The 24,219-nt window shown below is 50.4% G+C and overlaps 6 protein-coding genes across 8 annotated transcripts; 5 read left to right on the forward strand and 1 right to left on the reverse strand.

The window, feature by feature from the left end:
* Positions 1 to 2: 2 nt before the first annotated feature.
* Positions 3 to 389, reverse strand: LOC136194833 (p53 and DNA damage-regulated protein 1-like). The gene has a single exon (XM_065984087.1). It carries the CDS (start codon positions 387 to 389, stop codon positions 3 to 5), a length of 387 nt encoding a protein of 128 aa, XP_065840159.1.
* Positions 390 to 621: 232 nt separating this feature from the next.
* Positions 622 to 4,018, forward strand: LOC136194644 (uncharacterized). Of its 2 annotated transcripts, XM_065983841.1 has the most exons (12): positions 624 to 2,040; positions 2,107 to 2,254; positions 2,356 to 2,628; positions 2,673 to 2,768; positions 2,823 to 2,953; positions 3,004 to 3,095; positions 3,147 to 3,219; positions 3,273 to 3,347; positions 3,397 to 3,612; positions 3,667 to 3,705; positions 3,762 to 3,857; positions 3,906 to 4,018. In XM_065983841.1, exons 1-12 carry the CDS (start codon positions 1,834 to 1,836, stop codon positions 3,990 to 3,992), a joined length of 1,533 nt encoding a protein of 510 aa, XP_065839913.1. In that variant the 5' UTR covers positions 624 to 1,833; the 3' UTR covers positions 3,993 to 4,018. The 2 variants fall into 2 exon arrangements, with proteins under 2 accessions (XP_065839912.1, XP_065839913.1); XM_065983840.1 differs by having other exon boundaries at positions 622 to 2,254.
* A 77-nt stretch (positions 4,019 to 4,095) lies between these two features.
* LOC136194640 (tyrosine-protein phosphatase non-receptor type 4-like) lies at positions 4,096 to 8,986 on the forward strand. The gene is made up of 30 exons (XM_065983835.1): positions 4,096 to 4,280; positions 4,485 to 4,589; positions 4,650 to 4,692; positions 4,742 to 4,823; positions 4,880 to 4,924; positions 4,972 to 5,024; positions 5,096 to 5,169; positions 5,221 to 5,267; positions 5,328 to 5,415; positions 5,496 to 5,584; positions 5,637 to 5,700; positions 6,087 to 6,256; positions 6,317 to 6,382; positions 6,433 to 6,470; positions 6,527 to 6,653; positions 6,709 to 6,784; positions 6,832 to 6,881; positions 6,933 to 7,032; positions 7,082 to 7,238; positions 7,288 to 7,355; positions 7,405 to 7,440; positions 7,494 to 7,584; positions 7,646 to 7,710; positions 7,788 to 7,871; positions 7,937 to 8,131; positions 8,187 to 8,241; positions 8,295 to 8,388; positions 8,443 to 8,578; positions 8,635 to 8,680; positions 8,743 to 8,986. The coding sequence occupies exons 1-30, from the start codon at positions 4,152 to 4,154 to the stop codon at positions 8,796 to 8,798; spliced, it is 2,529 nt and encodes an 842-aa protein (XP_065839907.1). The 5' UTR covers positions 4,096 to 4,151; the 3' UTR covers positions 8,799 to 8,986.
* Positions 8,987 to 9,070: 84 nt separating this feature from the next.
* On the forward strand, positions 9,071 to 14,820 carry LOC136194834 (collagen alpha-1(I) chain-like). The gene is made up of 5 exons (XM_065984088.1): positions 9,071 to 9,965; positions 10,220 to 11,815; positions 12,009 to 12,124; positions 12,181 to 13,288; positions 13,454 to 14,820. The coding sequence occupies exons 1-5, from the start codon at positions 9,071 to 9,073 to the stop codon at positions 14,818 to 14,820; spliced, it is 5,082 nt and encodes a 1,693-aa protein (XP_065840160.1).
* A 180-nt stretch (positions 14,821 to 15,000) lies between these two features.
* Positions 15,001 to 17,102, forward strand: LOC136194643 (collagen alpha-2(I) chain-like). Its single transcript, XM_065983839.1, has one exon. It carries the CDS (start codon positions 15,001 to 15,003, stop codon positions 16,723 to 16,725), a length of 1,725 nt encoding a protein of 574 aa, XP_065839911.1. The 3' UTR covers positions 16,726 to 17,102.
* LOC136194638 (uncharacterized) lies at positions 16,959 to 24,175 on the forward strand. 2 transcript variants are annotated; one of them, XM_065983831.1, is made up of 18 exons: positions 16,959 to 17,233; positions 17,618 to 17,722; positions 18,029 to 18,071; positions 18,127 to 18,244; positions 18,318 to 18,370; positions 18,458 to 18,531; positions 18,595 to 18,641; positions 18,705 to 18,792; positions 18,862 to 18,950; positions 19,014 to 19,077; positions 19,147 to 19,319; positions 19,382 to 19,450; positions 19,559 to 19,747; positions 20,125 to 20,514; positions 20,574 to 21,914; positions 21,977 to 22,175; positions 22,240 to 22,329; positions 22,688 to 24,175. In XM_065983831.1, the coding sequence occupies exons 1-18, from the start codon at positions 17,105 to 17,107 to the stop codon at positions 23,921 to 23,923; spliced, it is 4,497 nt and encodes a 1,498-aa protein (XP_065839903.1). In that variant the 5' UTR covers positions 16,959 to 17,104; the 3' UTR covers positions 23,924 to 24,175. The 2 variants fall into 2 exon arrangements, with proteins under 2 accessions (XP_065839903.1, XP_065839904.1); XM_065983832.1 differs by having other exon boundaries at positions 21,977 to 22,160.
* Positions 24,176 to 24,219: the final 44 nt, after the last annotated feature.

A 24,219-nucleotide genomic window follows, 5' to 3' on the forward strand; every position in this document is an offset into this window, starting at 1 on the left:
TTCTACGGCTTTGTTGCTAATTTTAGTTCGTTTTTGTCGAGAGGTTTGAGTTTTGCGAAAGCTTCGGCCCCCGACGGCTTTTCGCTTTGAAGTCGCTGCAGTTCGTCGACTTTGCGCGGTAATGCGTCGCGTAGAGCGTCGATTTCGGCGTCGATGCGCTTCTGGTCGCGCTTCAGCATTGCGTCGAAGTCGCCTCTCGGCATTTTGACGAACATCGTGCCGCAGAGCGTCCACACGCTTCGATCGTTCGTCTTTCGGGTGGCTCGTAATGCTTCCCGGTTTGCATTGCGTCGTCGGTCGAGATTGACGATCTCTTCTCTATCGGCCATCAGCTCTTCGGCGGCCAATTCGACGTCGGAGGCTAAGCGCAGAACTCTCTCGACGTCCATGAGGTTTACTTATCCGGGACTGCAGCGAAAAGAATCTTCCGCCATGCTTCCGCTATCTGTACAGTATGACGGAACTCCTGCAGTACTTACACGATAAACAATACAATAATATTTCAAGTCAATAGCTCAACCAAAATAAATAAACTGAAGTCACTAACACATGTCGTCAATTCCTCCTGTAACGCTCACTTTAAGACGAAACGCATCATATGCACGACATGACGCTCCAACTGGCGCTTCATACGGAAAAAACAATTTCGACGGCGAAAAAACAAAAATTTCTTGCCCAAAGTCGGTGCAAGCCAGACTATTTAAGCGAGATACTACCGACGATCCATTCGGAGCTTTTTCGTAGATGGTAACATCCAGTTCTGTCAAGGAGGCGGAATTTCCCGGGACGTAATGGCCAATACGAACGATAGCGACGTATTGCACGTAGGGGTCGCAAAGGTAATCAGCCAGCTTCTCGGCGCTCACTGGCAGACAATTGGCATCAACGACTTCTACAATCACCGTGGCATGCGGCCGGCCGCCCTGAAGGGAGCGTGAACCGCCTGCAACGTCGGCGATGTAGAAAGCTCGATCAGGATTAGAAAACGGGAATATATTCACACCAAAAGTGCAACGGAAAGTCCCAGTTAAGAAACCCTAGAATTTGATCGAAAGTGTGGGAAGCGCGCTGACGAGGATGATTCGGCGGCACAGCTATAACGCTGTATTCTCCGGACGAATTTCTTTCGACTCTCATATCCACGTGGGATAGTGCGTGGACGAATTTTTCGAAGACGGCTTCGTCCGAGTCGAGCGCATAAGCTAAATCAATCGGAAACGGTTTTCCTTTTCCTGTACAAACGACAAACTTCGGTTGGTCCTTTCCAAGACCAACGACAATGTTCTAAAAGGCAAGAGTTACCACGTGCGGAACGATACACACACGAAGAAGGGACCTTGGTAGGCTCATCTAAAGCCACGTAAAGACAGCAGCGTTCGTCGACGAGAACAAGTTCTCTGCCGGGGAAACGACCGTGTTCCTGTACCTCTGCCACCTCTGCCTGCATCGTGTTTTGGAGTGCTCTCGTGCTTTGCGATTCCCGTATGTATCCGGCATGGGTCGATCCGGGTCGCGTACTGCATGCATGTAGAGCGTCGATTTCGGCGTTGATGTGCTTCTGGTCGCGCTTCAGCGTGCCGCAGAGCGTCCACACGCTTCGATCGTTCGTCTTTCGGTTTGCATTGCGTCGTCGGTCGAGATTGACGCGACAATCTCTTCTCTATCGCCATCAGCTCTTCGGCGGCCAATTCAACGTCGACGACGTCCATGAGGTTATCCGGGGGGCTGCAGCGGCTAGCGGAAAGAATCTTCCGTTATCTGTAGCATTCCTCGTTGCTATGATGCATTTCCTGACTTCCTTGCCTACGCAAATGCAAATCCCGTACTCGAACCATGGGAGTTGGCTGCTCCTCGCATCGAAGCAACAAAGTGCAGCCCTTTCGCATCAATCGGCCAAAGTCTTCTAGTCCATGTCCTCCCTTGCCTAAGACAGGCATTGGGATAGAGGACTCAGACGATTATCAATCGCTTTTTCCTTTCGAGAATCTCGTATTCGAAGGCGGTGGAATTAAAGGACTAGCATACGTTGGAGCTCTCAAGGCACATAGACTACGTCCATACATACATCAGGAAAAAAAAGACGAATTCACTTCCTCTCCCCTTCAGGTCCTAGACGACATAGGCGTTTTACAGAACGTGAAACGATACGCCGGTTCGAGCGCCGGAGCGACGTGCGCGTGCCTATTAGCTGTCGGCTGCACCGTCGAACAACTATGGGAGTTTTTGAACCAGGACATCAAGAAAGAGCTTCAGGGTAAACAAAAAACAAGGGCGGCTCTGTGGGATGCAAGAGCTGCTCCCCCATTCGCTGGCGTCAATGTTATTGGTAAGGGATCGCATGCCTGTTTTTCTTAGATCATTCGTGCGGGTTATTGAGTCTGTTGCCTAATTTGGTACGTCGCTACGGATGGAATCCGGGCAGCCGACTTCTCAAGTGGTTTGGGAACGTGTTGAGGGAGCAGACGGGAAATCCTGATATCACTTTTATGGATGTGTACGAACGATACGGCAAGGAGCTGTGCATCGTCACGACCAACTTGGATTACATGACGGAAGAATATTTGCATCCGAAAACGACGCCCAGTATGCCGATTCGAGAAGCTGTTCGACTGTCTATTTCCATACCAAGTGAGTTTTGTCTCTATCCATTTATGATTTTAAATTTTTTTCAGTCGTTTTTCAGTCGCCGACGAGACGTCAATACGGAGAAATTAATTATTACACAGATGGAGGTCTCATATGCAATTATCCTATTCATGCATTCGACGGTTAGTCTTGAGATTTACACACGTAACAAAATTCTTGACCTATTATTATTCTAGGCTGGTGGCTGTCTCTGCAAAAGAAGGACGGTTTCATGAGACGCATACGATCTCTGAAGAGTGCCTCGTTGCAGTACGATCGATCTGAACGCTTCAAGGGAAGAAATGCAAAGAGCCTCGGCTTCTTAGTGGTATGTGCTGCCAGCTTTTGCATCTGAGCCTATAGTTACTCTCCATATAGTTTTCTCAAGGAGAAACTGAGCTAATGAGATCAAGCTTCGGAGAAAGAGAAAACGGCGATGTTCTTGAAAGACCTAATACGAAGTTAGCAAGGTAGGAGTCACGGCTTCTGGCAGGCAAATTCTATAGATAATTTTACCAAAGACGTCGATCTAAAATTCGACAAGAGGAAGAAGTGGACAGTGCCATCCTAGATGCTGTGGAACGACTATTTCAGGTTTTTCAATTATTACCTATACACTATTTCTTATTCTCGTTGTTTCTTCTAAGGCTCTAACGGCCAGTGACATGAATGGGAGTCAGTTTATCGAAATAAATGAACTACGTTTTGCATTCAAGAGCGAGGTATGTAAACCGAACGATGTCCCTCTACTACTGTAATGTTCTTTTGTAGATAGGTGGGTTTTCGTCTGAGGATGCTCGTGTGCTCTTTGGCCACGAAAACGTAGAGCAGGCCTTTATTGAGCTGGACAATGACGGCGACGGGAAAATTTCCTTTGACGAACTGGCTTTATTTATTTCACGCAAAGGCGTGAATTTTAACACTTATTTTCTGGGATATAAACGAAAAGCTATAACAAATTGGCGAGATTTCATTTCTAGCGTGCACGTAAGCAACGACGTTATTTTTAATTAAATAATGATATCATTTCATCTCACGAAGGGTGCCTTGGCAATTAACGTCAAGAGATTATTTGTACGGGTGAGGCTTAGATTCATTGCTCATTTCAAGTTAACTATTTTATGTCTTTCTTTTAGGAAAAGGACCTTGATCGAACTGTTGGAATTGACACAGACTACGTTGAGTCAAGTGACTATGATCTCGAGACAGACGACAAACTTTTTCTTGTGAAGGTATGATAAAGTGTTTTTCAATTTTCTTATCTTTATTCTCCAACGTAGGCAGGAATACGAGCTGCGAAGGCGTTTCTAAAAGACAATCTTAAAAACCGAAGAATTGAAAATTGCAACTTTCCGCGTGGTTTATAACTGAAATTCCTTTCTATTCTACCCGTCCTCTCGCTTTATTATTCCCGCCAACAGAGAGTTTCCTCACGTGGATAGCGCACTCTATCGCCACCCGCACGCTACAAGTCGACGTCACGTTATCTCGTTCTCCTTGCGACCTCCCTTCGGCAAAAGAAAGTGATGGTGAAAGGCCTCAACACGTCGATCGGAAGCCGAGGCGCCCGCGGGGGATCGGTATCGTCCCGAAGCGACCAGATACAGATCACCGTGGGTCTTCTGGACGATTCTCAATTCGTTCGAGGCTTTCCGGTAAAGGGGAAAAACAGCGCGAAAACCCCGCGAAGACGCGAAAGTCCCGACCGACGATAGTAGGCGCGCAAATGCACTGAGACGATGCAAACGCGTTCCTTATATTGAGAGCCCTGCTTCGGTGAGAGAATGCGTGGTATGCTAAACGGGGAATTCGCTTCCAGCCCCACGGTCTCCATTTTTCTGTTGACGCCCCCTTTCTAGAAACGCGTGAAAGGCCTCGAGATACTCCAAGCCGTACTCGATCATCTCGATCTGATCGAACGAGCCTATTTCGGCCTACAATACACCGACGAAGATGATCAGATGGTGAGTTTTCCGAAAAGAGAGGGGGCCCCCTTTCCTAAAACTCCATCCCCTTACGTTTAGCGATGGCTCGACGTGAACAAACCAGCTCGCAAGCAGCTGAGACGTGGGAATCGAGTAAAAAAAACGCTTCCTCCCTATAAATTTATTCGCAGGCGCCGTCGATCCGGCCGTTCTTTATTTCCGCGTCAAGTTCTACGTTCTCGATCCGAATCGTCTCCAGGAGGAATTGACGCGGTACGAACGAGCGCCCGCGCGACGTTTTTTTTATATCGATCGTGTTTGCGTTTCAGATATCAGTTCTTTCTTCAACTGAAGCACGATATACTACGAAACAAGTGCGATTTGGATTCCCTACGATTCCCGTCTCTATATTCGTTTCTAGATTGCCTGTTTCGTCCGAATTGGCCGCGCTGCTCTCCTCCTACGCCGTCCAGTGTAAGAAAGAACGAACATTTTGATCTTTTTTGAAATCGAAATTTTTTATTCCTTTTTCTTTTTTTTTTTAGCTGAATTGGGCGACTACGATCCGTCGATACATACCCAGGGCTATTTGTCTGAGTTTCGATTCGTTCCCGATCAGGCGAGTCGAGACAGGAGACCCCTTGTGTCCCATCAACTTTCCTTCCTCTAGTCGGAAGATCTCGAATCGCACATAGCGGAAATACACAAAACTCTAGCGTAAGTAGTCGTTTTCCTTGTAGCGTGTTTTTCTTTGGAACGAGACTAATGGGATTTTAGCGGTCAGACGCCTTCGGACGCCGAGTTCAATTTTCTCGACCGAGTGAAGCACTTGGACTTGTATGGAATCGATTTACACTACGCCAAGGTAACCGACCCCCTCGAACAGAAGAAAAGGCTTTTGTTTGTCATGTTAGTACAGCTGCTTGTATTGCGTATTTTTGTTAGGATCACGACGACACGGAATTATATTTGGGTGTGACAGCCAGCGGGATTGTGGTTTTTGCCAACCAGCAGCGAATCAATACGTTTTCCTGGTACTGGGGGGGATCGCAGATGTTGGTCTGCGGTGCCAATCGATTCGTTTAGGCCTAAAATGAGAAAGATATCCTTCAAGAGGAAACGGTTTTATATCCAATTGAAACAGGAAGAGGTCAGGTTGTATTACGTTGTGCGGTTGTTGGGTGGGGGGTCCTCCTTTGGAAACCAAAACGAAGCCAAGTGCACATAGTGTTTATATGTGGTGGGGACTAATGGCCTGCAGGTGGGTCGCACCGATTAGGAAAACTTGATAACTTGGAACTGTCACCGAAAGAGATACCGGATCATTTTTGATATGCAAAGAAGGAATAATTGGAGATACGTCGCAGATACTGAAGTGACTCGTTTTGGGGGGCTTCTTTCTGGCATACTGCCAGCTCATACACATGCATGTGCTCCAAGGATGCAAAGAACGTTAGGACTAGTTTGACGTTCCCCTACTTAGGAATTTTGGGCATTAGATCAGAAAATTAATTAATGGATTTTTTGATCTTATAGGATAGTCCCTATAATGACGTTGTCGAGTTCAACTTGTTGACGCGAAAGAGTTGCAAGGGCTTCTGGAAAACGTGCGTCGAACATCATTCGTTTTTTCGCTTGGACGAGGTGAAGGAATCTCGCTACAAGGTCGTCACGATGTTACGTTTTGGATCCAAATTTCGATACAGGTATAAAGGAAATCTTTCGAGAGGGGGAAACAATTTCTATACAGAGTTTATCTACCTTAGTGGGAGAACCCAAAGGCAGACGGAAGAGCATGGTCGAAGGAAGAACCGCAATCTTGATTTTACAAGGTACATATAATACTCACGCGTATAATTTTTCTTGATTTTTGCTTTTCTAGATCTCCTAGCAAGAGATTTCATCGTCGCACTGTGGGACGTAAGCGATTGGGCATCGCCTTCTCGATTCGCTCTTTAGTTGACTTCTCTTTTCAGCCTATACAACTTTTAGCTTAGATCGAAATAAGAAAGTTGGCTTGGATCCTCCGCCTCCGCCTCCTGTCGTTCCCGCGGCAAGTGCACCGGCGAAATATGTTGCGCCATCCGCTCCTGTCGAAATCGAGTAAAATAGATATCGATTATGTGTTGATATTGTAATCTGTTGTCCCCCTTCCCAGAGAGCCGGACACCGTCAAGAAGGAAAAGACCCAGCAGCCAGACATAATAATGTCAGCTGTACCTGTTCCAAGTGAAGTAAGGAGGATGTTTGTGAGATGGACAGGTGTAACTGTATCATTTAGCCACCAGATGATAGAAACGCAGTGTCAAGTGACGGATTGCTGACAATAAAGTAGACAAAAGTACAGAGAACAAGCCAGTTTCATTACTCCCTCTCCTCTAGATTGGAGCCCGATGAGAGAGGCCGCTTCGGCTTCAACGTGAAAGGCGGAGCAGATCAGAATCTTCCCGTCGTCGTCTCTAGAGTGACTCCGGGAACTCCGGTACTACCTAGCGTTCTTCGTCCTCCGAGGATGATTCTCTTTGTCTCAGGCTGCCACGGTCGTTCCCAAGTTGACCGAAGGCGATCAGGTGCTCTTCATCAATGGAACGACGGTCGCCGACAAGAATCACGAGCAGGTGGTGATGCTGATTCGGGAGACGAGAGATTTGAGGCCTCGAGAGCTGAAACTCGTCGTCAAGCCAGCAAGTAAGGAGAGCCATACCATAAAGAATCAATTGCGTATAAGAAATACTAGGTCCCATTCATTGGAGAATTCCCAACTCGGAAGCGAATCTCAGAACGTCGATGGCAATACTGAAAGAGGTAAAATAATTACGATATTTGTTAGATTTTTGTTCACGTATTTGTCTAGACTCTTGGCTCTAGCGCTCTCTATTCTCAGTTTGAGGTAAGTCCTGATGCTCGCGCTGTTGTCCAGGGGGCGAGAAGTCTTTCGCGTAGAATCTCTACAAAAAGACTCCTGGATTATCGATGGAGGACGGAGCAAAGCCAGAGAACGCGCCAAAGAACCGATACGGAGACATTGTTCCCTGTGAGAGAAAAAAACGAAAGCAAAGAAACGATTCAAATACGAAGCCTTCGTCTTCTTTTAGATGATTTCACCAGGGTCTTCCTCCTTGGCGGATCCCACGATTACATCAACGCAAACTTCGTGAACGTGAGTGTGGCGGGAGAAAGACGATTAAATCAGCCGTGCGGTTAATTAATTAACGATTCTACCCTTCTGACGTCCAGATTGAACTTCCTCATAACGAAAGCGTGAACAAATACGTCGCAAGCCAGGGAACCCTTCAATCGACGGTTCCGGACATGTGGCTCGTACGTAAATCCAATAAGCGTTCCTCCCTTTCATTCTCTCTTGATTGCGTACACGCGTTCTACAGATGCTGTGGGAACAGGACATCCGTCTCGTCGTCATGCTGACGCACGAATACGAAAGCGGCAAATTGAAGTGCTTTCGCTATTGGCCCGCCTCCGGCCAGTCGATTACCCACAACAAAATCGAAGTGACGTGCGAGGAAGAGAATGAAATCGATGACACGGCGACGTCGCGACTCTTCACCATGAAAGACCTAGAGGTGCACTTAGTCCTATTAGAGGTCACTTACGTAATGCGCTAATGCAATATTCTAGACTGGCTTGACAAGGAAAATTGAGCAGATTCAGTACTTTGGCTGGGCTGATCATGGTTATTGATGATGGCACCTTTAGCCTATCTGCGTAGTATTTAATTCTCTATAGGAACTCCGGAAGATTGTCGCGAGTTCTTGAGCTTCGTTAATCTCGTTCGCAAGCGTCGTATTGGCATGCAGGAGCCGGTTGTCATTCACTGCAGGTAATTGTCATCTCTAGAAGTTAGATGGGTGGAAAAACGGTCTTTTGGCCCTAGTGCTGGAGTGGGTCGCACGGGCGTTTTTATTCTCGTCGACACCGCGATGTACATGCTGGAAAACAAAGATCCCGTCTATCCGCTTGATCTTTTGCGCATTATGAGGGATCAGCGTCCGCTGCTTGTGCAGACAACGGTATGTATACCCATAGGAATCCGACATTCCTTTTTTTATTTTTTACTGTATTGCAGGATCAGTATCGTTTTGCTTGTTCAGCTATATTGAAAGCTTATGATGGTCTCTATTTTCTTAGATCTTGGGCCGCATACCTAATCTGTATTTATTTTCTCTTTGCTTAGAAAAACTGTATAGCCTTTCAGAAAAGTCCGATTCTGCCGATGAGGATGACCCTTGAAGTTTCAGCTTAGATTTTTTTGACTACTACATTTCTTTACGTCGTTTCATGGGTAACACTTGGGCGGGCGGGCGTGGGTTGTACGTTTCGTTAATAACTTGCCTTGGATCGTTTTTTTTTCTGTTTGCAGTTGACTTGATTATGTATCCTACCTAGTTGATCTTGCTATAATGATTTTTCTCAGCCTTTGTAGTGCCCCAGTGAAGCAAGTGGGAGTTTTTTAGTGGGTGCTGTCAGCTTAATGCGCATGTTCAGTTCCTGAAGATACGAAGATGGGTGAAAAAAACAAGACTAATGGGAGCTCTTGGCTGCCGTACATTTGCGTTCTGCAGGTCCTTCTGTTGGGTGTCTTGATCATTGGTATGCTGTTGATGAAGATGTCCTATGACAGCCAGTTGAACGAGCTACGGTTGAGGCAAGAAGGAAGGAGTCCAGAGACGGAAATGAAGAAAGAGATTGATACCTATTCCCAGTTTGGTAGTGATAGCTTAGTTCTGCGAAATGACAATGACAAGGCGTCATCAAGTGAAACTTTGCTGATTGCTGAGGCAGTCACGTCATCAAAGGGGTCCATGACACGCGCAAAGCGGAGTTTTGAATCGGAATCTCTGGCTGCTAATGACGTAACGATAGGCAATAACATGACAACGCTTGTCGCGGCGGCTTTAGAAGAACTCTGTGCGGCAGATAAAAAGTATTGTTTGTCTGCACAAAAGGGAGAGCAAGGTAACCCTGGAGGGCGTGGGCCAAAAGGTGAAGTGGGAGCCAAGGGAGACATGGGAATTAAAGGAGAAGACGGAAGGCAAGGCCCCGGGGGAGTGAAGGGAAGTAAGGGAGACATGGGAATTAGAGGATTTAAGGGTATCCACGGAAGTAGAGGAGTCAGGGGAGTCAGGGGTCTGAGTGTCAAAGGAAGTAAAGGAGTCAATGGTATCAAGGGAAGTAAAGGAGCCAAGGGTGTCGAGGGAAGTAAAGGAGCCAAGGGTCTGGGTGTCAAGGGAAATAAAGGAGTCGAGGGTATCAAGGGAAGTAAGGGAGCAAAGGGTGTCATGGGAACTAAAGGCGCCAAGGGTGTTGGGGGAACTAAGGGAGCCAAGGGATTTAGAGGATGGCAAGGGCTACCAGGGCTACCAGGGATACCAGGGCCACGAGGAGACAGGGGAGAAAGGAGATGAAAAGGATTAGCTGGACAGCTGGGGCCACCAGGACTACAGATTTACTTTGCTTGATGTTACGTTTTGAAGCTCTTAGTGGCTTTGTTTTAGACCTCTTTCTTTGAATGGATCATTACTTTGATGTGTTCAGTCGTTTTTCTTACAGTTGAACGCCTCTCAGGTACTTTGGGCGGGCGGGAGGGGTTAGTATTGGTTATAATAATAATATTTGCTTGCGGTTGATTTCTCACCCTTTGTAGTCAGTGTGAATTCTTGTGTGGGTAGCCAAAAGTGGGATGAGGACGCATGCTCAGTCAGGTTTTACGAAGATGGGTGAAGAGAGCTCTTGGCGGTCGTACGTTTGCGTTTTGCAGGTTCTTCTGTTAGGCGGCTTAGTGATTGGAATCCTGTGGGTGAAGATTTCGTGCAACAGAATAAGTGTCGAATTTGAAGAGTTGAAGAAGAAAGTCAGTAGTCACGGTATTGATGGGTCGGGTTTTGAAAAGATAGACATCAACGATGCCTTTTATCATACTTTGTTGAACGCAAACTCAATGATGTCTGACTTGGACTCCCGGTTACCAGGCGATTCTACAATGCGCTCAAGACGGAGTTCCGAAGCAGAGTCTCTTGCTGAAACCTTGACTAGAGCTTTTATGACTGCCATGAAAACACTCTGTGCACCAGATGAAAAATATTGTTTACCTGGGCCCAAAGGAAACAAAGGAGAAACGGGGACTTCAGGACAACCAGGCTTTCCCGGCTATGCCGGAGGACCTGGTCTTCCCGGAATAAAGGGTGAACGAGGACTGAAAGGAGCCAAAGGAGAAGCGGGAGAGGAGGGAAGAGACGGGAAGCCGGGCCAGCCGGGTGTTAGAGGAGATATTGGCCCAAAGGGTGAAACAGGATTGACAGGAGATCAAGGTCCGTCAGGCGCGACAGGTTCACCTGGCTTGAAAGGCGAAGTGGGACAAAACGGTTTGAAAGGAGCCAAAGGCAGCAAAGGGGATAATGGAAGTTCTGGACCTCGTGGTCCTGCGGGAGCGACAGGTCTACAAGGAAAAAAGGGAGAAGCAGGACGCCATGGGCAGCCAGGACAATCAGGAAATCCGGGAGAAAAGGGATCAAAAGGAGACAAAGGAAGTAAGGGTCTCACAGAAAAAGGGTCTAAGGGGGAACCAGGATTAGGAATTCCCGGTGTTCAAGGAGATAACGGGCCTATGGGTCCAAAGGGTGCAAAGGGGATGGATGGATTGCCAGGTTTTCCCGGTCCAAAGGGAGAAAAGGGCAAAAAAGGAGAAAAGGGATTACAGGGAGCAAGAGGTCCTGCAGGAATGACAGGTGCAGAGGGACAGAGAGGCGAGATTGGCGAAAAAGGTTGGAAAGGTGACAAAGGAAGTCACGGAGGTTTAGGACCTAAAGGCCAGAAAGGAGAGACCGGATTATTACCGCGGTCAGCCCTACCGGCTCAGTGCTCTAATCATCGCATTTTAGACGAGGCATGGAGAAGAGTGTCGAACACTGCGCAAACACGGCGCGACGATACTACTAATTCTTGTAGCGATCCGTCTGGTTTGACGGACGGGTGGTATCGTTATGAGAGGCGCGGAACAGTACAGAGAATGCTCGATACTTGTCCATTGGGTACACCATATATTTGTGGTACCGACTGGCCTGGATGGTTGCAGGGAGAACATCCGCGTGTAATTGGCAAAGAAGTTCAACGCACCGTGTGCTTTCATTACAACGGAAACTGCTGCTTCGATCGCGTCAACATTAAGGTTATCAATTGTCAATCGTATTATGTCTACTACTTGACGCCATTTTCGTATCCAACGTGCAACCGTGTGTACTGCTTTGAAGGTTGATTCAGGAATAGTATCCGTGTCGTTTTTTGTCTTGCAGTACAATTGACTTCGTGTTTGTTGACCACTGGTTATCAGCGCGTTCGTTGTTTTTTCATGGAAAAAATCAATTTGCTTTATCAGACCGGAATTTTGTTACATGTATCCTCCATGCGGAAGCAGTTGAAATCAACGCGCGTCCACTCGCTAACGAAAAACGAACAAATGCGGCGCGTTCGCGAGTTGGAAAGCGCCAGGAGTCGCATTTCGAAACGAAAAACGAATCTCTCAAGGCACGTGTCGAACGCAAATCAGCCACGATTTCCCAGTAAGCCTTGGATCGTTTTCCTTCTGTTTTCAGTGAAGCAAGTGGGAGTTTTTTAGTGGGTGCTGTCAGCTGCGTGCGCAAGTTCGGTCCCCAGTCCTTTGTTTGCGACGAAGATGAGTACGTGTGAGAAAAAGGGGGTTTCTTTGCTGCCATTCGTTTTGCTGTTTTTTCTGTTGAGTGGCGCAGTTCTTTGGATGAAGCTCTCTTACGATCGCAAATTTAATCAGTTGCAGACCACAATGCAGGCGGAGATTGAGAAGTTGAAGTCACGGCTTGATGAAATACAGCAGGTTCAGTCCGAAAACGATGACGCGAATTTGGACGAAATGAGCACCCTCGACTTCCTTTCGCAATCGATCGTCTTTAGACAGTTTAGCGAGTCTCTAGCAAGAAAGAAGCGAAGCGTTGTTAGTGGAGACGAAGCAGAGTCCCTTGTCAGTAGCATGACTAGAGTGTTTATGACGGCTCTGAAGCAGCTTTGTGCTCCGGACGAGAGTTTATGTTTACCTGGGCGGAAAGGGGATCAAGGCAAACAAGGGCAACCAGGATATCCAGGCTTCAAAGGGGAGCCAGGACTAAAGGGAACTAAAGGCGATAAGGGAGACAAGGCGCCTGTTTCAAAAGGGGAAAAGGGTTCCAGAGGTGCAACTGGTGTCGGACTTCCGGGAGAAAAAGGAGACAAGGGTTCCAAAGGCCTAAGAGGAGATAAGGGTGATAAAGGGGAGAGTGGAGAAAAACCTACTCCTACTGAACCGGCATCCCTGCCAGCACAATGCTCTTCTAACCGCATTCTAGGGGAAAACTGGAGGAGAGTGTCTTACACTAGAGATGAAAATCGTGATGATACGGTGAGTGTCAGGTGCTCACCGAGATCAGGCTTAACTGCTGGTTGGCATCGTTATGTGCGTGACGGTTCTAAACAAATGATAGAGACTTGTCCACTGAAGAGCACGTGTGGGTCAACCTACCCTGGGTGGTTATTTGGAGGACATCCGACTGCAGTTGGTCAGGACGTTGAACGCACCGTTTGTTTCTATGCAAGCGGAGACTGTTGTCGCTATCAGTTTAAAATACGAGTCACCAATTGTGGTTCTTATTACGTCTACTACTTCAAAGACACTTACGCAGAGCTTAGGCTGTGTAACTTGATCTATTGCTTTGAAGGTTAGTTTCAAAGCTGCCTTTATAACTGTCGTGCTTACAGCTAAACACTGACTGCATGCATGATGGTTCTAAACGTTTGCCTTCAACGTGATGTGTGTTAAATGTTTGTCTTTTTTTCTCTTCTTAGATCCAGATCTGGTGACGCATAGATATCTGTGGTTGAAGTGCGCACGTGCCGGTATTCACCGTCGATGAGTACAGTAAGGATGAGTAAACGGGAAGAGAAGAATTTGTGGCGCTTTCGGCTACCACACGTTTTTCAGTTTTTCCTATCTGGCAGCTTAGCAATTGGAATGCTCTGGTTGAAGATTTCATATGACAGCCAGCTCGAAGAGCTGAATAACAAGCTGACGAAATGTTTCCAGTCCCAGTCTGGTATAACTATTAATACCTCGGATATGGAAACAGTGGGCATTAACGACACATTTTTTCACATGTTGAGGACCGACGTCATGACGTTTGGCGATTCGAAGGAACGCACCAGAAGGAGTACCGAAAGCTTGACAAGAGTACTTATGACTGCTCTAAAAACGCTTTGCGAGCCAGGTGAGAAGTATTGTTTGCCTGGACAGAAAGGAGACAAGGGAGAAGCGGGAGCTCAAGGACAGCCGGGTTATCCTGGCTATGATGGGGCGCCAGGGCAACAAGGCGAACGAGGAGAAAAGGGAGAAGCGAGAGAAGGGCAAGGGCAGCCAGGGCAACCTGGGCAACCAGGAAAACCTGGAGAAAAGGGATCTAAAGGAGACAGAGGTAGCAAGGGCTCCGCAGGAAATCAGACTATAGTGAAAGGGTCTAAAGGAGAACCTGGACTAGGACTTCCGGGTATTCAAGGAAATAATGGACGGCAGGGAGAGCGGGGTCCAAGGGGTGAAGCGGGAAAAGACGGACTACCAGGTGTGAACGCGAAGCCAGGCCCTCTAGGTTCCGTGGGTCCAGAGGGAAAGAGGGGTGAAAGAGGGGAAACCGGATTACAGGGAAGAATAGGAAAGCCAGGTCCTGCAGGCATGACAGGCCCACAGGGCCGGAAAGGTGAGATTGGGCAAAATGGATTGAAAGGAGTCAAAGGTGACAAAGGAAATTATGGGTCTAAAGGCCAGAAAGGAGAGACTGGTATTTTACCACCGTCAGCCCTGCCTGCTCAATGCTCTAATTATCGCATTTTAAATGAAGCATGGAGAAGAGTGTCAAACACAGCAGCCGCACAACACGCTGATACTACATCTACTTCCTGTGGGGGAAGCTCTGGTTTGACTGACGGGTGGTATCGATATGAGAGGCACGGAAGAACGAGAAAAATGATTGATACCTGTCCATCAGGTACAAGTTACCTTTGCGGTTCCGATGAAATAGGATGGCTGCAGGGAGGGCATCCACGCGTAATTGGTGAAGAAGTTCAGCGCACCGTGTGCTTTCACTACAGCGGCAACTGTTGCAAAGATCCAATAAATATCAGGGTTACCAATTGTCAGTCTTTCTACGTGTACTATTTTAAACAAGTTGGTTGTTACAAAGTCTACTGTTTTGATGGCTGATAAAGCAATTGATTTGATCCATACAAAGTATGGTACACAGCATTATATTCAGACTGGAATTTGTTTATCTATATTAGGCATCAAACGGAAGCAGTTGAAATCAATGCGTTGTGAGGGAACCACTCCCTAATGTGGCAGTAGGAGTATTTTTAGTGGGTGCTGTCATGCAGCTGAGTGCGCATGTTCCGTCTCTTGTTTACGACGAAGATGGGCGAGAAAAACAACAATAAGGAAAACTTTTGGATGTCGTGCGGTTGGGTTCTGCAGGCTCTCCTGTTAGGAAGCTTGATGATAGGTATGCTGTGGATGAAGACTTCGTATGACAGTCTAAGCGTAGAAGTTAAAGAGTTGAAAAAGAAAGTCGGTAGCCATGGTATTGATGGGTCGGTATTCGAAAAAATGGGCATTAATGATGCCTTTTTTCAAACTTTACTTAACGGAAAGACGTCGGACTTTGACTCCCGGTCACCAGGCGATTCTACGATGCGGGCGAGACGGAGCTCCGAAGAAGAGTCTCTTGCTGAAACCTTGACTAGAGCGTTTATGACTGCCATGAAAACACTTTGCGCACCAGATGAAAAATATTGTTTGCCTGGGCCCAAAGGTGACAAAGGGCAAACGGGAGCTTCGGGACAACCAGGGTTTCCTGGCTATGCCGGAGGACCTGGTCAACGAGGAGAAAAGGGTGAACGAGGGCTGAAAGGAGGTAAAGGAGAAGCGGGGGAAGAAGGAAAAGATGGGCAGCCGGGGCAGCAGGGACAGCCGGGTGTTAGAGGAGGTATTGGGCCCCAGGGAAAGCTTGGTTCAAAAGGACAAAAGGGTGAGACGGGAGAAGACGGATTTCCGGGTGTGAGAGGAGAGCGGGGTCTTCCTGGTCCAGTTGGTCCAGAGGGAAATAAGGGCGAAAACGGATTAACAGGAGACCAAGGTCCAACAGGGGCGAGAGGTCCACCTGGCCTCGGTTTGAAAGGAGAAGATGGCGACAAAGGAGACAAGGGGGATCATGGAAGTTCTGGACCTCAAGGTCCTGCAGGAACGACAGGTCTGCAAGGAAAAAAGGGGGAGGCGGGAGGTCATGGGCAGCCTGGGCAACCAGGACAACCAGGGAAACCTGGAGAAAAGGGATCAAAAGGAGACAAAGGAAGCAAGGGGCTCACAGAGAAAGGGGCTAAGGGAGAACCAGGATTAGGACTTCCCGGTGTTCAAGGAGATAGCGGGTTGCCGGGAAAGTTGGGTCCAAGGGGTGCAACGGGGAAAGATGGATCGCCAGGTGTGAGAGGAGAGCCGGGTCTTCCCGGTTCAGAGGGAGAAAAGGGTGCAAAAGGAAGAAAAGGAGTGCAGGGAGCGAGAGGTCCTGCAGGCATAACAGGTCCAGAGGGACGGAAAGGTGAGATTGGGGAAAGAGGATTGAAAGGAGTCAAAGGTGACAAAGGGAGTTACGGAGGTTTGGGGCCTAAAGGCCAGAAAGGAGAGACTGGAATATTACCACCGTCAGCTCTACCCGCTCAGTGCTTTAATTATCGCATTTTAGACGAGGCATGGAGAAGAGTGTCGAACACTGCGCAAACAAAGCACGACGATAATACTAGGACTTGTAGCGACCCGTCTGGTTTGACGGACGGCTGGTATCGCTATGAGAGGCATGGAACAGTGCAAAAAATGATTGATACTTGCCCGTCGGGTACAACTTATATTTGTGGTACTAACCGGCCTGGATGGTTGCAGGGAGGGCATCCGCGTGTAATTGGCGAAGAAGTTCAGCGCACTGTATGTTTTCATTACAACGGAAAGTGCTGTGCCTATAGCGTCAGCATTAGGGTAGTCAATTGTCAGTCTTATTACGTATACTACTTGAAGCCATTTACGAGCTCATCTTGCGACCGTATATACTGCTTTGAAGGTTAATTCAGATGCAGTAGCGATTCCGAGTTGTTTTTCGTGTCTTATAGTACTGCTGACTCGGTGTACGTTGAGGACTGCTTTCCAGCGCGTTCGTTGTTTTTCCGTGTCTTTTTGTATGGACAAAATCAATTGCTTTATCTGACCGGAATTTGTTATCCATATTAGGCATCGAATGCGGAAGCAGTTGAAATCAACGCGCCGTGAGAGAACCACTCGCGGCCCAGTGCTCATCATCAGGACGTGCGTCGTCGCGAAGGGCGAGAGACATCGCTTACGAACCTCCTGCGGTTATCCCGCACTGCGCAACGTCACCGCGACCCAATCCCACATCGCAGCAGGACATCGCGAAGAAGAAGCAGGACGAGACGCGACAACGAAAACGATGCGATTCGGCCGACGAAAACCGAACGGCGACTCGAGCATGCAAGGCTACATCGACGCGCCGAGAAAGAGCCACTACCGATGCCAAATTCGCCTCCTCGACGACACGCAAATCAGCCACGATTTCCCAGTAAGCCAAAGAAGCCGCGAGAACGGGGACCGGGGTCCCGCGCGAAGCCAAAGCGAATCACGTCCGACATCGATCCCGGTACCCGCGAAACAAAGACGGGAAAATCGCCTCGAAGCAGCGAGACCGAACCTTTCTAAAAAAGGGTGTAAACAAGGGGGGGAGCGCACGAGCGCCCTGGAGGGGAAAAAATGCGCGATGACGTCGCGTTCGCGCTTTCGATAAATCGCGAGCGCGAGCGCGCGGATGCATGGCGTGTCGCCCGTTTTTTTTTCGCCGGCTGCGGTTCGTTTTCGTCCCATCTGGGATGTAGTAGCGTGTCCGCCAATCAGGCTCGATAACACTGCGGTCGCCTGCACGTGTTCATGCCCCGCGCGTGTGTTTTAGAAAAGATCGAAGGCCCAAGTCGTATTGGATCACGTCTTCTGGGAACTCGATCTCGACGAGCGAGAGTACTTCGGGCTGACGTATCAGGACGAAGACGACGAACGAGTACGAAGGGAAAATAATAAACGCGGTCCCTCTCTATTTTTTCTCGTGATTTGCATGAGTGGGCGAAAGGGGGTGGGTTGTGTACAAGAGATGTTCGCGCCTGATAGTGATGGCTCGATCCGGCGTTTTGACGCAGCGAGCGCGGCGTCGGTGAAGCCGCGCGTCGCGCGCGCTGGCGCTCTTCGCGGACGCGGTTAAACGAGCCTTCGAGAAAAGGCGAAGGGGGGTTCATAAGGGGCGTGGCGCGCGTATGAAAGAAATCTTGTCGTCGCTTATCGAGTCTTTTTCTCGTTTCCCCTTTGACAGCAATGGCTCAATCCACTAAAGACACTCAAGAAGCAACTGAAACGTAAAGCGGTTCTCTCGTTCGCGATTCCATTGCTAAATACTCTCTATAAAAAAAGGTCCATTCTGTCTCGAGTTCGCCGTTCGATTCTACGTGCCCGATCCGGCGAAAATACGCGAAGAGCTGACGCGCTATCTATTCTTCCAACAACTCAAACGCGATCTAGCCTCGGGAAAGTAAGTGGGCTCCCCTTTCTCCGAAAAGAAAAAAAACGAATCACCCTCCCCTTCTTCTCCCTCCCCCCCCCAGGCTCGATCCGCCGTTTCGCATCGCCGCCGAACTATTCGCACTCGCCATTCAATGTGAGTGGAAGGGTAGGGTGGCGAAGGAATGCTAATCGCCATCTCATTTGTATAATGTTGTTTAACTGCTCGCGTGTGTGTGCGCAGCTGAGCTCGGCGATTATGACCCGAACACCCACGATCGCGGCTACGTATCCGAATTTCGATTCCTTCCAACACAGGTGGGCGCGCGCTTTTCGCTGGGGGCAAGAATAACGCTAGATGAACGATAACCGCCCTTCTAGACCGAAAGTCTCGAAGAAGAAATCGCCGAATTGCACAAAGCTCTAAAGTGAGTCGCGAGAGAAGTAGCGCGCGCGCTTCGATCGAAATTTCTGACGTCATAAATTTTCAGAGGTCAAACGCCGGCGACAGCCGAAGCGACATTTCTTCACAGAGCAAAGTGGTTGGACCTGTACGGTGTCGACTTTCACGAAGTCGTCGTAAGTCTTCCTTATGTCAACACGAGACAATGTGTTCCGATACCTCGGCCCTCCCCGTCCCGCGTGCAGGGCGTCGACAAAGTGGCCGTTAAACTCGGTCTCACACCCAACGGCGTCATCGTTTTGCAGGGAAAGACGAAAGTGGCTTCGTTTCTGTGGTGAGCCCCCTCCGCTCCTTTAGCGAACCCACATCCGGATTTGTCTATATTCGCTTACGTTAGGCCCCGAATTCGCGACGTCGCCTTTAAACGGAGGAAATTCTACGTGCGCACGTCGGGGAAAGAAGTGAGAAGTCGAAAAAAAAAAAACGGGGCTGAATTTTTTTAATAAATAACATTTTTTTCTTTTTCCTAGACTGGCGATCGCGACGCGACGCTCACGTTCGTCTTGCACAGTAGTCGCGCGTGCAAGCGATTGTGGAAATGCGCTCTCGATCATCACACGTTCTTTCGTCTACTCGAGCCGCCCGTCGAGCCGAAGCACTCGAAACTGAGCTTCTTTCGACGCACATCGAAACATCGATTCAGGTAGGGGGAACATAAGGGAAAAAAAAAGAATATCTCGGTCCTATTGATTTTTCTCCGCGCAGCGGACGAACGCAGTGGCAGGCGGATAAAGACGCGGCGAAAAAGTTGCGACGAGAACCGAAATTTCAACGGTGAGAGAGAGAGAGAGAGAGAGAGTATATTTTGTCTTGCCAGCCCATTACGTCTCGAATGATAGGTGATTAATTTTATTTATTTATTGTTCTTCCTTTGTGGCGTAGAACGCCGAGCCGACGATACATGCGCCGATCCTTCTGCGGCGCCGACGGTTTGCGAGTCGACGGCGCCGGCGCCGACAATCCGATGTTCGCGCGCGCGACGTCGCTTCGGTCGCATCACGCCGTGCGGAATAATATCGATCCGTCGCGATGGACTCACCGGAAAACGTCGGCGCCGTCGTCGAGCGGGAGGTACGTACGTCCGGTGGAGAGGGGCGGGACCGCGGGGCGGGGGTTTCTAGGAGACGTCGTAGGAGGCTTAGCGCCCCTTGTTTATTACCATAGTTTTTGGGGGGTCTTTGCTCCTCTTTGAAAACAGGAAATGCGAAGGGTAGTAGGGGCCCCCGTGTACCGGGGAGTAGTCGTAATCGTTTTAGGGGAAAATGAGGGTTATGTGCATTTTCATGGCCCAACGAGGAGCGTGCACTTAGGCTAAGGACTTTTTCCCCCCACCCCCCAAGCAAATGTGATAACCCGGAAATCGTTACGTGTAATTGACTTTTTTTGAACTCCGAAATAGAAATTGATCTTGAAATACGTAGAAAACATTGCTATGAAATTCTGTGTAGAATTCAACTGCCGTCAGCAGTGTCATCCTCAGTGCAGTCGCCGACTGCCAGCGGATCCAGCGTGCCGAGTGCGTGGGATCGCCAATCGAGTCGTTTTCGCCAGCCGTCGCAGACCAGCAGCTGTCAAAGCAGCATAAGCAGCAGCGCGGCAAGCAGTCAACCGAGCAGCAGAACGGGCTCCGAACTCGCTCTCGCTGCAAACGACAATCGGCAAACGAGTCCACAGCCGCCAAGCGCGGAAACGGCGATCGCTCAGGTATCTGGCGCCATAGTGACGGCGATGACGGAGATGCGAGATCGCGCCATGACGTCGCCGGACTCGATGGAAGGCAGCCAGCGAGCGCGACAACGAATCCGAGAAAGATCGGCATTCAGTCAATACTCGAGATCGTAAGAAACAAAAGAAAAGTAAAAGTCACTTATATGTAGTGAGAGAGAATTTCCTCCAGTCAAACAGCGGGAGCTTCAGGCGGCAGCGCGCCCGTTTCCCAATACCACAGTCCATCTGCTACGCCGGGACGAATCACGCCCGTCATTGCGCCGACTCGACCCGTCGCCGCGGGGCCCGGCCTACCCACCGACGACGAACCGCCGCCCGCCTACTATCCTCCGCGGGAAAACAGCGCGGCGACTCCGCCGCCGCCGCCGTTCATGCCGCCGCCGTTGCCGCCGTCGTCGTCGCGTTCGAGCGCGAGAAGAGAAGATCGACGAGAAACGCCGCCGGGGTCGGCGGCAGTCGTCGCGAGTCGAAGCGACGCTTCGTTGCCGCGTCGATTTCAACTCGCCGTCGTCGACGAAAGCGGACGGGGATCGCCTCGCGGCGTCGGCGTCGTGGCGAGTCGGAGCGACGCGACGCTGCCGCAACGACTTCAAGTCGACAGCGAAGAAGCGGAGGAAGGCGTCGTCGCCGTGATGACGAGTCGAAGCGACGCGTCGCTGCCGCGGCGACTTCGTCACGTCATTTTGGACGAGAGACGAACGCCGGATCGGAAGAGAAGCGCTCCGTCGTCGTTGAGCTCGCGAAAGGATTCGCGACCGAGAACGCCGCAAGACGATCCGACGAAAAATCGACGAGGGACTCCGGTTGGTCGCAGTTTCGACGGCATCGAGGATCATCTCGTCTTTTCGCCGTCGCCTCTCGCGGAACGCCGAGCGCTTCCGGCGATGCCACACCAGGACGACGTTGCTAGATCGAAAAACGTCATCGCGAAGACGGAAGATCGCCGTGGGGATCTCGTCGTGACGCAGGATGACAGACTCGGAAATCGTGCGGAATGCGATGACGAGCGCATTGAAGCAGAGGCGGCGACGGAGACAGCTGAAGCCACTCCTCTATCAAATGAAAAAGATGAAGAAAAAGATGATGAAGTGGTTGTGGCGACTACGGGGGCGACAGGGAAGCCCGTTTCCAGCGCGGAGGATATTGGAATGGCGCGCGATAAGCGCTCGCCCGTCTCCGCTCCGCCACCGCCTCTTCCCGAGAATCGCGCCGAATCCACTCCGACGCCGCCGCCACCTCCGACGCCTCAGCCAGTTTTCTTGCCGCCGCCGCCTCCGTCACCGGCACGAAATCGTCTGAAAATTCTCAATCAGCCTCTGCCGCCGCCACCTCTGTCGCCCCAATCGCTCTTGCCGCCGCCGTCGTCGTCGGGATCATCGAGCGTCATTCGGCTCTCGCCGCTGCCTCGTCTGCAAACGAGGAGCGCGTACGACGACATGGACGAACTGCTGCCGCCGCCTCCCTTTCTCGCGCTGAGTCGAAGCACGGAAGCACTTCTGGAAGACATTGAGTGAGGAAGCGTCACATTGGAGCCGTCACCTTTGCGGTTGTTATTGACTTGTTTTCTTCTAGAGCGGATAGCGAGTCTTCCACCCCGCTGCGAGGTCGATCAATCGAACCTTTACCACCTCCGCCGCCGGATCTCGAGTTTTCTACTCCGACACGTTCTATATCGGGACTTCGTTTCGCTTCGGGAACGAACAGCTTGAACAGCAGTCAATATTCATTGCCGCCTTTTCCGGATAACTACGGCCAGGTGCGGATGAACGCAGTGAGAATTTCATTAGAGCGAAGAAATTTGACTGCGACTCTTTTTTTTCTTCTCCTTTTTCAAGGACTTGCCTGACGACTGGTCCGACGGATCGTTTCCGCCGCCACCGTCATCTCACCGGAGCTCGCTGAGGTCATCGCCACTAGTTATGGAGGTGAGAGGAGACTTCTGAAGGGTCAATGTAGAAAAAGTGGGTCCCCGAAGCCCTCCGTCCTACCCCCCTCAAGGAGGGGCAGGGCGGCGAATCCGCGAACCTTTGAATATTCAATTGAAGAGTGGGCTGGAAAGATCCGTTGCCGCCCGTCAGGTGTCAGGTCTCAAATTTAGCTTCGTTTTACCATAATGGGGAGCACACGTGGCTAACGCGAAGCCGTCTGCGGTCCGCCGCGGGGCCCTTAGTTAGGCTCAAAATTTCTCGTTAAGATGAACACCGCAAAAGAGGGCGGAGTGGGAGGAGAAATTCTGTTTTGGTCGTTTCTTTGATATATCGCCGCGTCTGTCTTTATTTATAGGGAAGTCCCAAACGGGCGCGAATTCGTCCAACGTCGGCGGGAAATCGAAGCAATTCGTTGAATCGACCGTCGCCACCGGCATGTTTGCCGCCGCCGCCGCCGACGTCGGGTCCGCCGCCGCCTCCGCCGGGCGAAGTCGCTCGTCTCATGACGCGCGTGCGGAAATCAATGACGTCACGATCGGACGGCGGCGGCGGCGACGAACGCGTCGCTCTATTGAACGACGACGGCGATGAGCGACGGCCGCCGCCGCCGCCGCCGAACGACGACGGGCTTGTATTGACAAATCGGTATAGCGGCGACGAGAGTCAGTCGCCGCGACGAAGCATCGGCAGTCGATCGCCGCGACGAAGCGTTCCGGCGACGCAGTCGCCGATGAGCGAACGCGGTTCCGCGTCGCGGCATAATAATTTCTTCAGCCACGACCTCGGATCGCCGCGACGCGTCGGCGTGCCTCGATCGCCGATGAGCGATCGTCCATATCCTTCCTATCCACCGCCGCCGCCGCCACCGCCGCCGCCTTCCAATCGACACGAGACTTCTTTCCATGCGAGCGGGTATTCAAGCGATCGGCAAGACGAGTACGCGTTTCAGCGCTACCAGCGCGATCACGCCGATCACGTTGACTTGCTCGCGCGTGTTCGCAATTCTCTTCCCATTCGTCGCACGGGAAGCACGGGCGCCGCGTCCTATTCGAGCGAAACGCGCCCTCATCACTACGAAAGCTCCGACGACGGCCGATATAGTCCAAAAGGATACCATTCCGACAGTCAGCCGCCGAAGTTCGCGTACGGCAAGAAAGAGCGCGAACGATTGATGAAGGAAGTCGATCGCTTTTCCAATCGGGTGCGAACGTCGTATTCGGGACGCAGCGGCGCGACGAGCGACTTGCCGACGCCGTCGCGTTACGGCAGCGCGTCGATGACGCGAGCGACTCCGCCGTCTCCGGGCAATCGATACAATGTCGGTCCTTCGCCGTCCTCTTCCCTTGCCGTCGCACGATCGAGCTCGTGCGACGTCGTGCCGCAGTCGAATCGTTACGGTAGCGGCGGCGGCGGTGGAAGTCGTTCTTCGCGCAGTGCGCGTCCGCCGCCGTCGTCGTCGTCGTCGTCGCGTTCGACGAATGCGTACAACCCGTCCTTTTCGCCGACTACTGGCACTGGCGTTGGCTTGCCGTCGCCGATGCGTTTGAAGACGACAACGTTGTCGATGGGGACGCTGTCGTCCGATTTGTAGTTATTAGTAATTAATGCGAAACGGGAGGGGAGAGGAGAGGACGCGCGAGAGAATGACGAAAGTGATCCTCCTTTCAGTTAGTCGTAAGTCTAAGCTATAGGCAGTTAGGGTAGGGGGGGATTGCGAGAAAATTTCAAAATCAAATTCCAGTTCACTGAGTTTGGGAATTTTTGGCACTTTGTCGGGTAGCTGGTATTACATTAAAGCGGATTGACCCCTGTTGTGGTGAAATAAAGCCGTCTGACCCAGTTAGGAGGGCATTGCTAGTCGGAGACGCGGTTCCAGAAATATTTGGA

The sequence above is a fragment of the Oscarella lobularis genome, chromosome 13 (genome assembly GCF_947507565.1).
Source record: "Oscarella lobularis chromosome 13, ooOscLobu1.1, whole genome shotgun sequence".
NCBI classification, from domain to species: Eukaryota; Metazoa; Porifera; class Homoscleromorpha; order Homosclerophorida; family Oscarellidae; genus Oscarella; species Oscarella lobularis.